At 48.1% G+C, this 15,897-nt stretch overlaps 1 protein-coding gene across 21 annotated transcripts in view; it reads right to left on the reverse strand.

The window, feature by feature from the left end:
• Positions 1–15,897, reverse strand: part of CACNA1B (calcium voltage-gated channel subunit alpha1 B) — a 300,242-nt gene that overhangs the window by 47,884 nt on the left and 236,461 nt on the right. For 20 of the 21 annotated variants that reach the window (XM_068211531.1, XM_068211529.1, XM_068211532.1 and 17 more), the window contains 7 exons: positions 13,302–13,398; positions 10,403–10,563; positions 9,227–9,364; positions 8,200–8,401; positions 6,425–6,589; positions 5,323–5,433; positions 5,073–5,156 (listed from right to left, as the gene is read on the reverse strand). In XM_068211531.1, the coding sequence (XP_068067632.1) occupies positions 5,073–5,156; positions 5,323–5,433; positions 6,425–6,589; positions 8,200–8,401; positions 9,227–9,364; positions 10,403–10,563; positions 13,302–13,398 (958 nt within the window). Of the gene's footprint in view, positions 1–750; positions 757–5,072; positions 5,157–5,322; positions 5,434–6,424; positions 6,590–8,199; positions 8,402–9,226; positions 9,365–10,402; positions 10,564–13,301; positions 13,399–15,897 lie in introns of all 21 variants that reach the window. The other variant, XM_068211542.1, reaches the window with a different exon arrangement.

The following is a 15,897-nucleotide window of genomic DNA, read 5'->3' on the forward strand; positions in this document are numbered from 1 at the left end:
TTTCTGAAGGCATTTTTGGAATAAATTTGCACTTTAGCACTGAATTTCCAGTGGGATCTGGTTCCTGGTACTTTTCAGCTCTGGTCATAACATGATTTATTCATTTTACTTGGGGTTTTGGGTTTGCATCCAGTGACTCTGTGTCCACAGTGGTGGCAAAATGTGTTTTTCTTTGGGTTGCTGTCACAGAGAATTTTCAAATTTAAGATCCTTCTTTCCCATAATTTTTGATCTGAGGGATGCAAGTCTGCCATCATCCCAATAATATTTCTGCCTTACATTACACAGGTTAAAGCACCTGTAAGGCTGTCAGGTGCCTCCTTCAGCAGAAAGCTCCATCCTCTCATCTGAAAAGAAGCCAAACCCACTTAGAGAGAGCCGAATTTGGTACCACCACCTCCAAACCCCAGCGTTTCCAGGTGCAGAACATCCCTCCCTCGCCATCTCCTCCCGTTTCCCACGGAAATAAAGCAAGTGGCAGTGTCCCCTTTGGCACAGGGGGTAGCACAGGGAGCAGGGATGGGCTATTGGCAACTGCTCAGGTCACCAATGAGCCCAGGGAGGGAGGTGCAGGGCAGAAGCCATTTTGGGGCACGCTGCAGTGAGGCTTTTCCACCAGTGCAATCGGAACTCTCATAAAAAAAAAAACAAAAACAAAAACAAAAAACCAAAAACGTATCAAATCAAAGAAAAACTAGAGAAAATCAAAGCAGAGAATTTAAAGAAGTTTTTAAATTCAATGAAACCAACCGTGTCCTATATGTGATGTTGTCATGGATGGATATTTGCAAGGTTATTTACAAAGTTTTATATTTTTTTTGAGCAGCAGGTGCACAACATACAGACGGAGACATGGTTTTCGCATTGTATGTTGATTGGATGGCGTGATTCAGCAGGTAGATAAGGAAAATAAGGAACAAAAACAGGAAACAAAAGAGAAAATGAGTAATCAGGACAAGCAAAAAGGAAACTCTGAAAAATTTCACTGGAAAAAAACCGTTGGGCTATTGGGGGAGGTGTTATTTTATGGGAACTCCAGAAATAAAAAATGCTTTGAACCAAAACAGATTTGGAGATCCTTGAGGTAACACACACAGTGCAGTTGTTATTTGCATTTCAGTTTGTAATGCAAATTTGGAGACAATTCACAAAGACTTCTCAGGATGGCTTTTTATATTTCCAGGCATAGAAATAGATGTCAGTTTGCTAAACACCCACTCAGCCTCCCAAGGCCGACTGTGTCCACAAGGACACCTTTTCCTTAATCCCACCTCTTTTCCCTCAGTTATTGAGGGTAAAAAAACTGACATTCATGCTTTTGCCTGAGGAAATAAAAAAATTGATATTCCACTATAATCACAAAGTAAATTACATGTGACATGACCAGGAAAATTAAAATAAAGCAATTAATCCACACATTTCTTTTCCTTTTGTCTTTACTTCTCAGAGGGTTAAAGGTACCAAACAAGGCTGGTGGAAGCCAAGTCTCTCAAGGTGAGGCCACCCATGATTATTTACCTTTGGAGAACACCTCTAGCTGGAAAACATGGAGGAAAACGGTGCTGTGGCAACTATTTGTGAGCCTGAGCTCAGTGTCACACCTAGAAAACATCTCCACGGGGACCTGGAGGGTGGTGGGACAGGAACAGCTGCAGGCTGGCAGTCAAGGTCACCTTGTGGCTGTCACCTGGACTTCCCAGCTGAGGAAACTCCGTGGGAATGGCTGCCAGGAGGGTTGGAGGGACTGAAGGGGCTGCCCCAAACTCTGCCCAGCTGAGGAGGGGAGGCTGGGGCTGAGGAAGGCACATGGAGAAAGGGCCATTCCCTGCTGGGGACACAGCTGTGGGACTGGTGATCCAAGAGCTGTTCTCCTCTCTGCTTATTCCCTGCTCCAGGAGAGTGTCCTGAGGAAGGTGAGCTGGGGCTGGTTCAGCAGCAGCTGAGTGGATTTTATTTCCTTTATTTCCTGCTCTGCCCTGCCTGGAATTGCAGAGGTAAAGAAGTTGGGCAGAGGCCACACCCGGGCTGTGCTCTGTGAATGAGGCACTTCCTGCTCCTCACCTCCATCCCTGCACGTTCACATCTCTGCATCAGCTCTTTCAGCCCTTTTTTCCTACATTTTTCTAAACTTGGTTCTATTTTGGAACTATTGGTTCCAAATTGGATCAAACTGGTTCTATTGGTTCATTTTTCTACATTGGTTCTCAATACCAGAAGTATTTAAATCAGGAGAAATTGCAGTTTAACAAAATATCCCAAAACTGGCCACGTGGGGCAGGAACAGAGGGCTGCATCCTTCTGCTGCTTTTCCATCCTCAGGACTGGAAAGGGAGAATCATAAAATCATGGAATGGTTTGGGTTGGAAGGGACCTTAAAGCTCCTCTCCTTCTGCCCCTGCCATGGGCAGGGACCTTCCACTGTCCCAGGTTGCTCCAAGCCCTTTGAGGGCAGGAAGGTTTGAGTGGCAGTGGAGAGCCTGCTACCAGACCACATCCACCACATTCCACTGGCTGAAGTGGAATGAATTCTATGAGGGGCATCCCTCATGGTCAGCTGCCATCACCAATCCTGTTATCAATCCCATTATCAATCCCGTTATCAATCCTGTTATCAATCCTGTTATCAATTCCATTATCAGTGTGATCTTCAGGGCACCACTGCCAACACTCAGTGCCAGAACAAAGCAGGGGTGTTCAGGCCTGGCCATCACTGTCCCCTGCAAGCAAACTGAGCTACTCAGGGCACTGTGCAGATCCCTCTGATCCCTGTCCATCGTCCCTGTGGGAGGCTGGCATGGATGTGCGTGGCTTAAGGAAGCGTGTGCTGGTGGCTGTCCCGTGGGGATGGAGTGCTGCTGGAGAGATCAGGCAGGAGCTGCATCAAGGAAGTGTTGAAAACCAAGTATAGAAAGAAAAGTGGCAGGGGATGACCCCTGGGCAATCTCTGTCCAAAGGGTAAAGTAGAGAAGGAGATCTGGTGGCTACACAGAAATCAGGGAGTTGTTCAAGTTGGAAAAGATCTCTGAGATCACGATTCCAACCATTCCCCCAGCACTGCCAAGGCCACCATTAAACACTGTCCCCAAGTGCCACATCCACACTGCTTTCAAATCCCTCCAGGGCTGGGGATTCCAGTGCCTGACAACCCCTTCCATAAAGCAATTATTCCTAATATCCACCCTAAACTTCCTCTGGAGCAACCTGAGGCTGTTTCCCCTTGCCTTGCTGCTTCTTACTTGAGAGAAGAGACCCTCCTGGGTGCTGCAGAAGGGAGAGAATTTAGAGAGAGCAGAGACACAAAGGACCGAGAGCTCAGGGCTGGAGTGGTCCTGGGGACATCTGGCTTTTATATGAGAGATGTTTGTGGTCAGCTCCATGTTGGACACTGCCAGGGGAATCTGGTGACCTCCTTTAGAAAATCCTCTCTAAAGACTGAATGGATCCAGTTCCTCATAAACCAAAAAACCTCATCTCTCCCACCTGGGAGGAGAAGGGAAAGGCACGTGGGTCCCTGGGGGCTTAGCCCTGTTGGAGTTTTAGGGGTAATTCCCAGAGCTCTGCAAAGGTTTTGATGCTGGAAATGTCTCAGAGCCCAGCCTGATCCAATTTCTTGGCTGGGCCATCCTGTGGGAGCTGGAGGGAGAGGCAACATCCCATTAACTGAGCAGGGAAGGGCAACACTGTGGCTGCTCCTTGCCTGTGAAATAGCTCCAAAATTGAGCATTTTAGCAGCATGTGGGCTTGGTGTTGACAAGTAGAAATTTTCTGAAGGAGAAGACACCAGTCTGGGAGCGACCACAGGCTCCTTACCCTGTTTGAGCTGTCAGTGCTGCTTTCTCCAAGGAAAAGTGGCCAAAGTGGGGCTGGAAAAGCTTCAGTCCGTTTATGGCTGACTTGCAAATGTTTTCACAGATTTTCAAACCATGGCAAAAGCTTGGGTGCCCTTGGCAAGAAAACACATCCCATGGCAGAGGGAGTGGGGACAAGCACCCTGTGCCTTCCCACAGCACTCAGAGAGGGTGAGCTGAGTAACTTCAGCCTGGCTGCACTGAAAACAAAATCCAAACCCTACAACATAGGATCCACCAGCAGATAAATGAACACCATTTGTATGGGGAGGAAAACCTGGGGGGTTGTGCGTTATTTTGTACCAAGGAGGTTAAATTAAAATGCATTTTGTTAGAAACAGTCACATGGTCTTCACCACCACCTGTAAAGGAACGTGGGGAATTCTGAGCACACACAAAACAGATCTACAGGCAAACCCCTGGGACTGAGGAAAAAAGTTAAAAGGTCAAGTTCAAATTCATCACACTCTGATACATCATCAGCTACAACATGCACTGGAGAGGAGAGGAGCAATTTATACATCGGGTAATATCAGACTGTCAGGGATTGAGACAGACACTGGCTGCCCTTATGGAAAAATCCTTCAGAATTCAATGACGAGTCCAGCCACTTTGTGAGATATACAAGGCTTGGTAGCAGGGAGACAGCAGCCCTTGTAGGGCTGGCCAGAAATCCTGTGGGAAAGCTGTTTGTTAATTCATTGCCCCACAGAGCTTTTGTGACAGGAGCATTCCCCCAGTCCAGACTCTTCACCTCTTCCCTTCCCTGTGTCCCTGTCACTTCCCTTCACCCTCACCCTGCCCCTTGACCCAGACTGGGCAGGAACCCCTAGGGCCAGACACACGCCCTGCAAAAAACCTCCCATTATGTTAAAACATTAACACAGCAGAATCCCTTTGGTCTTTCCCCTCTCTAAATTCAGAAGGATTTTTCCATGAATAGGCAGAAAAGGCCTGGGGATAGAGTCATTTGCTGCAGGAGAGAGGGAGCTGCTTCCTGGCAGAGTCACGAGCACTGTGCTTCTCATCAGAGCTTTCCCTCTTTGGGGCAGACAGCTGTGCTCAGCTCCATGGAAAAGAAGAGCTCATGGAACAGGGTCAGCCAAGGCCATCATGACTCCCAGAGGCAGCTCCAGGGAATAAGGCTGGTAGGGAGAAGGTTCAATGTCTTGACAGGGCACAGCTTTGTTTATAAATGAAATAAATTGAGCAAACTGTACTTACCGCAATCTCTGTTACTAAAATATCAGTAATACTTCCCAACACTGTTACAAAATCAAAGACATTCCAGGCATCTCGGAAATAATTCTGCCAAACGAGAACACAAGGGGAATAGAAGGATCCAGGGGTTATTTTCTTTTTGCCAGCACAGGTCAGGGGGTTTTTTGTTTGCTTGGTTTTAAACCCACGTCACGAAACGCGAGCATTTCGTCGAGAGAGGAAAGAGGTGGAAGGGAACGAGGAAGGCACCTACCAGCACACCAAAGGCAATGATCTTCAGCACACATTCCATGGAAAACATGGATGTAAACACAATATTCAGGCATTTCAGCATTTCTTCATATGCTTCTGGAGCATCATAGAACTAAAGTGGGATGGAAGAAAGGCTGTTACTGGAAGATCACTGATTCCCCAGTTGATTCCTGCTCATTTTTGTCAGGATTCTGTGCTCACTTTAAGTGGGATTTGGGGTTACAACACAATTATTCCTGTCTCTCTTGCTCCATCCTATACTGAGGGGGCAGCTGGAATATCCCCAGCAGTGGAGACTGTTGCTGAGGGACACCTCCCTGTAAGCACAGCATGGACCAGGAGGGAGGAAGGGCATTTTCAAACCCAGAGGAGAAGTGCAGAACTGTTTCTTCCACTAAGAATATGGGGACCCCTTGACTGCAAAGATACTCTAAGATAGGCAAGAGATAGGAGGGGACATCATCCACCTGTGTCTCTTCCCCCACTCTGGATCACATCCCAGAAGCCTGATGCTGTTCCAAAATTGAGTAATTTCACAGAATCATAGAATGGTTTGGGTTGGAAGGGACCTTAAACATCATCCAGTCCACCCTCTGTCACAGGCAGGGACACCTCCCACTGCCCCAGGCTGCTCCCAGCCCTGTCCAGCCTGGCCTTGGGCACTGCCAGGGATCCAGGGGCAGCCACAGCTGCTCTGGGCACCCTGTGCCAGGGCCTGCCCATCCTCACAGGGGAGAATTCCTTCCCAATATCCCGTTTAGACATACTCTGTTTCAGTTTGAATTTCCATGGCCTGACTGGACTTTGAGCAGCCCCAAGACCCTGCTCTGCATGAGACAGCTCAGGCTGGGCTGGAGATCAGGACCTGCAGATGCCAGTTCCCATCCCATGTTCACACACCAAAGGGGCTGAGCCCAACCACCACTCTGCAGGGAACCCCACTGGTGGGATCTCATCCCAGCTAATCCACCTCCCTCGGGGGCCAAAAGAATCCCACCAGGCACATGGGGAGTGGTGGCTGCTCGGCTGACTCTCAGCCCTCAGGGTGAGAGTCTCTCCAGCCAACAGCCCAAAATTCCAAGATCCAGGGAGATCCCACTCACCTTCATCATGAGGACGATGGTGTTGAGAGCAATCATGACCATGATAAAATACTCAAAGGGAGGGGACACCACGAATTTCCACATCTTGTACTGGAAGGATTGCTTGTTCTGAGGCATGTAGCGGGTCAGGGGCTTGGCACTTATGGCAAAGTCTATGCAGGCCCTCTACAAAAAAAAAAGGGGATGAAAAAATGCCACAAAAAGGGCTGGAAGTCTTTATCCATCAAGATGTGGTTGGGAGAGTGAGCAGAGCATTTACACCAAGTGAGTACTGACTGTTCCTGTAAAATGCAGCACAGGATCCCCAAATCCTGATCAATTTTCCTGGAATATTTACCCTGTAACATTCCTATGCCCCTTGTGGTCCTACCACATTCCATTAGAGACCAGCTCCTCCAAGGTCCTGATCCCTTCCCACTTCTAAAAACACTTCCAATTCCTCCTGATGGGCGATTGTAGGAACCAGGGGATTGGTAAAGATGTTATTTGTGGTTTATAAAAAGTATTGTGGAACTCAGGTGTGTCCTCACACACAGCAATACCTGAACAGCTCAGAATGTTTCATAAAATGAGAACTGAATTTACCAATAAATTATCCAGCAAAAGCACTTGGGGGGAACTCTCAGAGATCCCCTTCACTGGCTATTTCTGTTCGCTTTATTATGAATATAAAACTATGATAAAAATTGCTTTCTACAAGTGGTTTTGATTCTGGAGCGTTTTCTCATCTTGAATTGACATAAGAATTGCAAGTCTGAAATCACTTTCTGCTCAGTTGGAAAATAACATGGGTAAAGCTCTCTAAATATTCTGCTTTATTTTGGACTTTTTGTTCATTTAGACAAACAAGGAACTAATTAAAAATCACTTAAAAATTCATCTCTTTTCATCAAAAATCAGGTTCCAGTTTCAAAATATATGAAAAGAGATGGTTCTTCCCAAAAGAGGTCATTGAGGCTGTGGGACCTTGGAGGAAGGATGCTGCAGATGCTAAAAATCTGCATGCATTGAGAAGGAAACTGGATACACCCATGGCAGGAAGATACACGGATGCCAGTAACTAAAGAAAAACCAGCTCAGGAGGTCCCTGAGTGGAAAACAATGGTATTTTGGGAGGCTTTAAAGAAAAGCCTCACAGCTTCTTCTGCCCTGGTCTTACACTCTTGTCAAGGCATCTCCTTTTGGCTGCTGCCAGGAGGAAATATCCCAGCCAGGCACAAAACCAGCCTGGAGAGAGGAGTTTTCCTCTGGGCAGCCACAGCAGTTGAACCTCAGTTTGGTTTCTGAGGTCTGACCTCAAGGTTTGCCTCCTTCTACTCCTCCACCCTTGAGCAAACATAAAATCATGGAATGGTTTGGGCTGGAAAGGACCTTAAAGCCCAATCCAGTGCCACCCCTGCCTTGGCAGGGACACCTTCCACTGTCCCAGGCTGCTCCAAGCCCCAGTGTCCAACCTAGCCTTGGGCACTGCCAAGGATGGGAAGCTTCTCTGGGCAGCCTGTGCCAGGGCCTCACCATCCTCACTTTGGTGTGGTCCAGGGGGATGTGAGGCAGTGGTTCCCAACAGGAAGCGCTTGGGTGCTCTCCCTATTTTTTTTTTTTAATGCAAAAACCTAAAGAGCCACTCATTTCTTTGGTCTCTACACCACACACCCTCCAATAACCACTGCTCTCCAGTCCCCCCAGCACAGGGGGAATGGGGAGAGGTCTTCCACCAGTATCCAGGTGCTCTGAGCCCCTAGAACACCAACTCTGGAGTCAGAAGAGGTGGGTACCTCGTTTTTCTCGAGGCTGCACTCTGACATCACTTTATCTCCTTGCTCCTGGAAGGTGATGATGATTAACGCCACAAAGATGTTGACAAAGAAAAAAGGGAAGACAACAAAATACACCACGTAAAAGATGGACATTTCCATCCGGTAGCCAGGGCTGGGCCCCTGTTCCTCGTAGGTGGCATCCACCGAGTGCTTCAGCACACTGCAAGCAAATGCAAAGAGAGAGGAAAGGTCAACACAATCCCTGGGAAGCACCAAGGACCCCCTGAGAATCACTCCCTCACATGCAGGGTTTTCCACTTATGCTCAGGAAAAGCTTGGTCCCGTCCACGAGGCTGGGAGGAAGTTTTCCTTGAGGATATTTTTAGGGAAACCCTTTGTTGCCACCATTCTGCAGAATGGTGGAGATTTGCTGTGCCCAGATCCACTGATCCCCCCTGACCTCCCAAAGGGGAGAGGATCCAGCTGGATCTGGCTTCTCTTCTCTGGTCAACAGGGATGGAGTAAGAGTGGGAAAAGAGAGGTGTTGATGACATCCAAGTAGGGGAACACAGCGAGGGACTGGAAAAGGGAGGCTGATGCTGTTTTAGTCTTTATTTTATGAAAGAGTTGAACGTGGAAGCAGAGAAGCCCTGGCCACACACTGCACTCCACGTGTGCCAAAATAAAGTCATGTGCTGAGCAGGAAATGTCATTTGGGGCCTGTCATGCCCAGCAGACTTTCAGCAGAGCTCACAACACTTTTCCCCCTGCATTGTCTACCATTTCCATTATCGGTTTTACCCTTGAGAAAGGTGTGTGAGTCCAAAAGCCTGAAGCAAGAACTGAAAACTTTCTGAGCATCCCTGTGCAAGCTCGGAAGAGCACCAAGGAAAATGAAGAGCTCTGCCTGCTGGTTCACCCAATAATCACACAAAACATAGCTGATAAAAGACTTTTCTCATTTCCCAGGTCACCTGCTGTCCCTCAGAGTGTTGGGGACCTGCTTTACCTGCACCATCAGCCCCTGGCAGTGCCATTTACTCACGTTGGCCACCCTTCCCCTGTGGACACGGTGAAGAGTGTGAGCAGAGCCCAGAGCACGTTGTCGTAGTGGAACTCGTATTTTTTCCATTCCCTGGGCTGTGCCTCCACCTCATTTTTTTCATAATCGAGGTACTGACCCCTAGGAAAAAGAGATTTGGAGCCAATGAGAGAATTAAAGCAGATCTTAGCACTCAGGAGTATTGGAAAGCCCCAGCAGCACAGTCTGGACTGTGCTGTGGGTTAAAGACAAAGGGACACCCTCAAAGTCCGTGACAGAAGTAAAGGCCAATTTTTGAGCCAGTTCTAGCCATGGGAGCTGGACCTGAGGTCTGAAAATGAAAGATTTTAATCAGAGGATTCATTCATTCATTCATTAGGCAAAGCCAGCCATTAACACCATGCCTGCCCCTCAATTGTCTGACCCCACAGAAAACTTCTGCTTGATGGGGAAACATCTCTGCCTCCTACTGCAGGTTTGGATCTAATTCCTAAATGTATCCCACTTTGAGGGACCTGGCATGTGGAGAACCCTCTTCAACCTACCCTAATCTGTAGTTTCACAATCCTTTCTGTAATTTAGCTGCATTTTTCCGAGGAAGAATTGCAGTGACAGCCTCTAGGACCCCACCAGCGATGAGCCCTGCAGGTGCCAGGCGGCAGGAGAGGGACAGGGCAGAGCAGGGCAGTGCTGAGGAGGTGCTTTGGGTGCCAAGGAAAAAGCTAATGACATGCTCAACACACCTTGCCAGCCTTCTGAGAAGTACAAAGCATGACAGGGCTTTTAAGATATTCACATCCTGTCCCTCTCCTCGCTAATTAGCAGCTCTTTAATGTCCCACGCGTCTGATTATTTATTCAGTGTGTTTTTCTAATTCATAAGAGCTCTAAGAATGGAGGCAACAGGTGGAAAGAGGAGTCACACTATCACAATCTCTTCTCAAACATCACACTCAGCTTTCTCAGGAAAGAAGCTGCCTCCCCTGTATCCGGAAGATCAGAGCCAGGAAGGACACAGCTGTTAAAGAAAAAGAAGGGAAAATTCACCTCCATGGTACCTGAGCTGAATTATTGCTCTTATTTACAGGAGATTCTTCCCATTCAGCAAATCCCTGCCTTTGGGCCAGCCTGGGAGCTGGAGGAAGCTGCTCCCTGCCACATTCCCTGCTTCCAGCTGTACCTGCAGTCCTTCTCCAGCTCCTTGGACTCATCTGTGCAGTAGAAGAAGCGGCCCTTGAAGAGCTGCACAGCGATGACGGCGAAGATGAACATGAAGAGCATGTAAACAATGAGGATGTTGAGGACATTCTTCAGGGAGTTCACCACACAGTCAAAGACGGCCTGGGGGTGCAGGGGGACAAGGTCAAGGGGTGGGAAGAAAGGAAAAGTCCATCCAAAATCTTGGCACCACCATTTAACCACACTCAGGGAATCACAGGAGTGTTTGGGCTGGAAGGGACCTTGAAGATCATCTCATTCCCACCTTCCACTGTCCCAGGCTGCTCCAAGTCCCATCCAGCCTGGCCTTGGGCACTGCCAGGGATCCAGGGGCAGCCACAGCTGCTCTGGGCACCCTGTGCCAGGGCCTCCCCACTCTCACAGGGAAGAATTCCTTCCCAATAGCTCACCTAAATCTCTCTCGTTTGGGACTCATTACCCATCCCACCACCCATGGATGCTTCAATGGATTTTTGCTTCCCAAACACTTCCCAAAGCTGTGAGAAATAACTCCAGCTTCCTTCATCTCCTGCTTTATCCACAACTTCGGCTGTGCCACCGAATTTTCTGATGCTGCTCATAACATTTATAAACACAATCACACTTGTCAAGACAATATTAGTCCTGAGCAAACATATCATTATTAAATGAAAATTGCGCTTCTTTTAATTTTAATTCCAGTGGCTGCACAAAAACTGTTGGAATAATAAGTAAAAAAATACCAGAAACAAAACAACCAAATGCTTTGAATAAATATTTTTCTAAAGAGCTGTCTGTCAAAAGGAGGTGTGACTAATGTAGTCAGCATGTGCACTCCCAAACTCCCTGCAAAGAACTCCTCAAATCCATTTCCTACGTGGGTATGAGGCCCTGATTCATTACAAGTAATTTGCAGTTTCATTTTAGTCAGAAGTTTGTCATAAAACCAGAAATTGAGCAGTCCCTGCCCAAGCACAGGGTTTGTACAATCCTGCTTCTGTTCCTCTGAATGGAAGTGAGTGATTCACAGAATTAGTCCTGATGCAACTGCCTTAGGTTGTAAATGTGAGAGTGGCTGGAGCTGTGTATTCTATTGTTATCTTCTGCTAATGGGTCAGCCCTTAAAACCAGGTGGGGCAGTTTTCTTTATCTCTTCCAGGACCCATCCTCCCTCCAGGAGGGAGGAGAGGGGAGGAATCTGCTGTTCATGGCTAGTGAGTGTCCCTGCATGGCTGAGAAAATTCCAGCATCCCACTGGGCCATGCTCTGCCCAGGGGGAGGAGCCAAGCATTCCTTCCTGGATAAAATCTGACCTTGGAACACCACAGCAGCCTTTGCTCACTGCATTCCCAGAGGAAGCCCAGGCCCATCCACACCAGCCCTGGAGCTTCAGAGGAAAACTCCACCCTTGTGCAGGATCCCTGCTCCAGCAGAAGCACAGCTGGCACTGCAGGAGGGCTGAGCCACCATGGGATGGGACTGCTGCCACCACCCTGACACACAGAGCCTGCTCTGACTCTGGCAGTGTTGTTTTGTATTACTGCATTTTAATTTTAATTTTCCTAGTAAAGGACTGTTATTCCTATATCTTTCCCTTTTCCCTGAGAGCCCCTTAATTTCAAAATCATAATAATTTAGAGGGAGGGGGTTTACATTTTCCATTTCAAGAAAGGCTCCTGCCTTCCTTAGCAGATACCTGTCTTTTCAAACCAAGACAGCAACCCAGGAATCCTGATGGAAATTCCTCTGATCAACCCAGAAATCCTGACGGAAATATCTCTGATCGGCCCAGAAGTCCTGATGAAAATCCCTCTGATTGGCCCAGAAATCCTGATGGAAATCCCTCTGATCAGCCCAGAAATCCTGATGGAAATCTCTGATCAGGCCAGAAATCCTGATGGAAATCCCTCTGATCGACCCAGGAATCCTGATGGAAATTCCCCTGATCAACCCAAAAATACTGATGGAAATCCCTCTGATCAGCCCAGAAATCCTACATAAAATTTCTATATGGTTCAGCATTAATGTTCCTTTTTTGATAAATTTAGTGAGCATAAAACTAAAATTATTTAAGCATGAATAGTGGGTTCAGACAAAAGCAAATCTACAGAAGAGCTGACCCTTATTTTGATGTGAAAACAGGAATTGTCAAACACATTTTCACCCTTCCAGAGCCTTCATTGCTTTTTCCCCAGCTCTCACAGAAAACAGCCCACAAAAGGTATTGAAGAGTCCCTAAACCTCAGAAATTATTGAGTTTTGTTAACTCCTTCCATTCTCTCTTTGCAGGGCCTGGCTGTACCTCAAACTGTTGGTGCTGGATGAGTAATCACAGGCAATTAAATTTATTTTAGTTTTAGATCCATGCTCTAGGGATAAACCTCTGAACTATGGATTCTTTAATAGTAAGGTGAATAAATTAAAGCTTCTCCTGTAGCAATGACAAATATCTTTGGACAGCTTGTGGAAAATCTTGCAATATTCATGTTAAATTCTCTAGGGAAAGCCAAACCCTTCCAACCCCATTTCTTCTTTATCACATCAAAGACCATCCCACATTTGAACTGTCATTTAATTTATTTGCGGGTTTGTTTTTTCTATTTGTAGAAGTTTTATTTTCAGGTATAAATAAAAAATATATTTCTTTTTTAAATTTTCTTTCAGGACAAGAATCCCCAACATTATCCACGATGTTTGCAAAAGCACCCAGGTGTTTGACATTTGCTCAACATCTGCCCAGCCGTTTGTGCTCATCTGGCAAAAAGATTCATTGCCATGAAATAAAAGCAACAGAAACAACTTGGATTACGTGGAGTCCACCAGCTTCCACTCAGATCAGCCAGAAACCTCCAGAGAAGGAAAAACTGGGGTTATTTTCTAACCTTTAGTTTTGGCAGACGTTTAATGGTCTTCAGAGGCCTGAGAACGCGCAGGACTCGCAGGGACTTGATGGTGTTGATGTCCTTGCCTTTGGTTCCTCTGCAAGGGAGAAAAAGGCACAAGAACAACAGAGGGAATCGTTTGCTCCCCAGGCCACTCACTGGGATATTTGTGGGTATCCAGGGTGGCTTTGGTGGTGGAACTGGTTGGGTTTGGGGAAGTTTTGACAGGTTTTGTGTAAATCCTCACCAGGGCTGCAGGCAGGATGACCCAACCTCACCTGGGATGTCTCCAGCAGCACAGAGGAGAAGGCTGGGGCAGGACAGGGTCCTGGCAGGGCTCAGCCACACATGCTGGCCAGGCTTTGTCACCTCTCAGCCACTTACCAGGATGTGGGGCCCTTCCTGCCCCGACTCCACACCTGGACAACACTCCCAGCCAGAGCAGCAGCACTGGGACAGGAGGCTCAGCTCCTCCATCCCATTCCTGGCAGGAGAAGAGACAGAGCCACACGAGGCTCTTCCCTCCCAGCTGGATGAGGAAGGGGCTGTTTCTGGATGAGGCAGGGGCTGTTTCTGGATGAGGCAGGGGGTGTTTCTCCGTGCACTTCTCTGGCAGGAACATTGTGCCAAGAGGGTTTGGGAGCCTTCCCGGTGAGGGACAGAGCTCTCCTGGGGGTCAGAGCCTGTTCCCTCATCCCTGAGTCTCCCATGGAGGACATGCCACCAATCCCATGCAGGAACATGTAATATGGCAATATATTACATGCCTGGAACTGTGCTGGGGCAACTCCCCACTCAGGCATGCAGGTGCTGTCAGTCACTTTTGGGGTTTAGGTTTTGTTAAAACTGAGTGCAAGGTTGAGAACATTCCTCTTGTTAACATCAAGAGGAGTTTTAGGGGAAGGACAGAGTTCCTTTCCTCGTGCACTTCCAAAATAAAGAGACACAAGAAGACAACAGGTACATCTTCTTCCAACCCCACGGCAAAACAACGACATTCCCTTCATTTCATATGGAGTGGAAAATGGGATGGAAATCTGGAACAGAGTTTTATTCATGGCTGGAGATTTGGGTCTGGGACTGCGCTGAGGGAACACAGGTGGGAATGAAGAACGTGTGGGACAGATGCTGACAGATGCTGACCTATTCTGTGCTCTCCAGGCTGCTGAACATTCCTCTTCTCCAAGAGGGAAATAATGGAAGTGTGAGAGGCCTGAGAGACCCACGGAGGTTTGGGAGGGACTGCAAAGCTTCCCCCACCCTGCCCTACATCCTGTGCTGAGGGAGGAGCACCAAGAGTGGAGGAAACCACCCAGTTTTGTGGCTGGCTGAGCCTGGAAAGGTCTTTTTGGAAATCCATCCACTTCCAAAGGATGAAGAACTCACTCCTAACCCCGTACTACTCAATAGCAACACTGGACCAGAACCTCCAACACAAACCCACACCCCTACCTCAGCTCCAGTCCCTTTGTCCCGTTACCAGGCATTGCAGTTGTCTGGAAATGAAGTAAGAGGGAGACACGGGAATTTTTGGAGTGTTGTCGGTTGTATCCCAGGGATGTATAACTTGAGGAGAAATTTCCTTTCCACAAGATTTAGTAGAAGTGGAGGAGAGGGGGAGCAGAATGGACAGGTCCCTATCTTCTCCCTCTCTCATCCTTCAGGGCTGTTTCAGGGCCATTTTAATCCATCCCAGCTGGACCCTGACCATTGACATGGCTCTAAACCCAGGCACTGGATTTACTCCCAGAGCAACACGACCAATTCAAAGCCACAAAATAACTTAAATATTTAAAAAAATAATATTTGATTCTCATTAGAGATCTTTGATCTGCTCTAGATGAAACAGGCACTGCCAGCAGAGTTTTTTTTGCCTTTCTTGTCACGTTTTAGCAGAGCTGAAGGTCTGGCCTAGACTTGGCTTTGCAGATTTGCTTTCAGCTCACTGTCCCTGCCATGGTCACCTCGGTGTTACCAGAGCCACCAGCTGACCTGCAGCTCCCGGGTGTGACTCTCAGCAGTGCCCTGGCTGCAGAACAGTTTGTTCAGCCTCTCCAGGAGGATGGGAAAGGCAGCAGGGAAGCAAAAGGGGAAATGGGTCATGGCCAAGGAGATGCCACAGCAGATGCCACCTGTCCCCAGGACTGGGGCCACCCCACCCCCATCCTCTGGGCTGCCCCCTCTGCTCCCTGCACCTCTCCCCTCTGCCAGGTCAAGCCAATCCTGCACTGCTGCTGAGGAAAGCCAGGGAAGGTGGGAGCTGGGGAGGGCAGGGCTGAGGGAGAAGTGAAGGGGAGACCCTTCAGAGCCATGTGGCAACTTGGGCAGCAGGACAGGGAAGGGGTGGGACACGGGGACATTGAGCCCAGAGCTTTGCTCCATCCCAGCCACAGCCACGCTTCTGCTGTGCACATCAGCACGCCCAGCCCAGCAGAGCTCAGCTCTGCTCTCCTGGGCTCACTCAGAACCCCAGAATATTCCCTCATGGTGCTTTCTCCTGACTCCAGGAGACCCGAATGTACCACACTGCTCTTGTTCCAATTAACAACTGCACTAACGAGGCCTAGTGCAATGAGAACAGAGACATTTTCCTGCT

Source organism: Anomalospiza imberbis, chromosome 21 (genome assembly GCF_031753505.1).
Source record: "Anomalospiza imberbis isolate Cuckoo-Finch-1a 21T00152 chromosome 21, ASM3175350v1, whole genome shotgun sequence".
Taxonomy (NCBI): Eukaryota; Metazoa; Chordata; class Aves; order Passeriformes; family Viduidae; genus Anomalospiza; species Anomalospiza imberbis.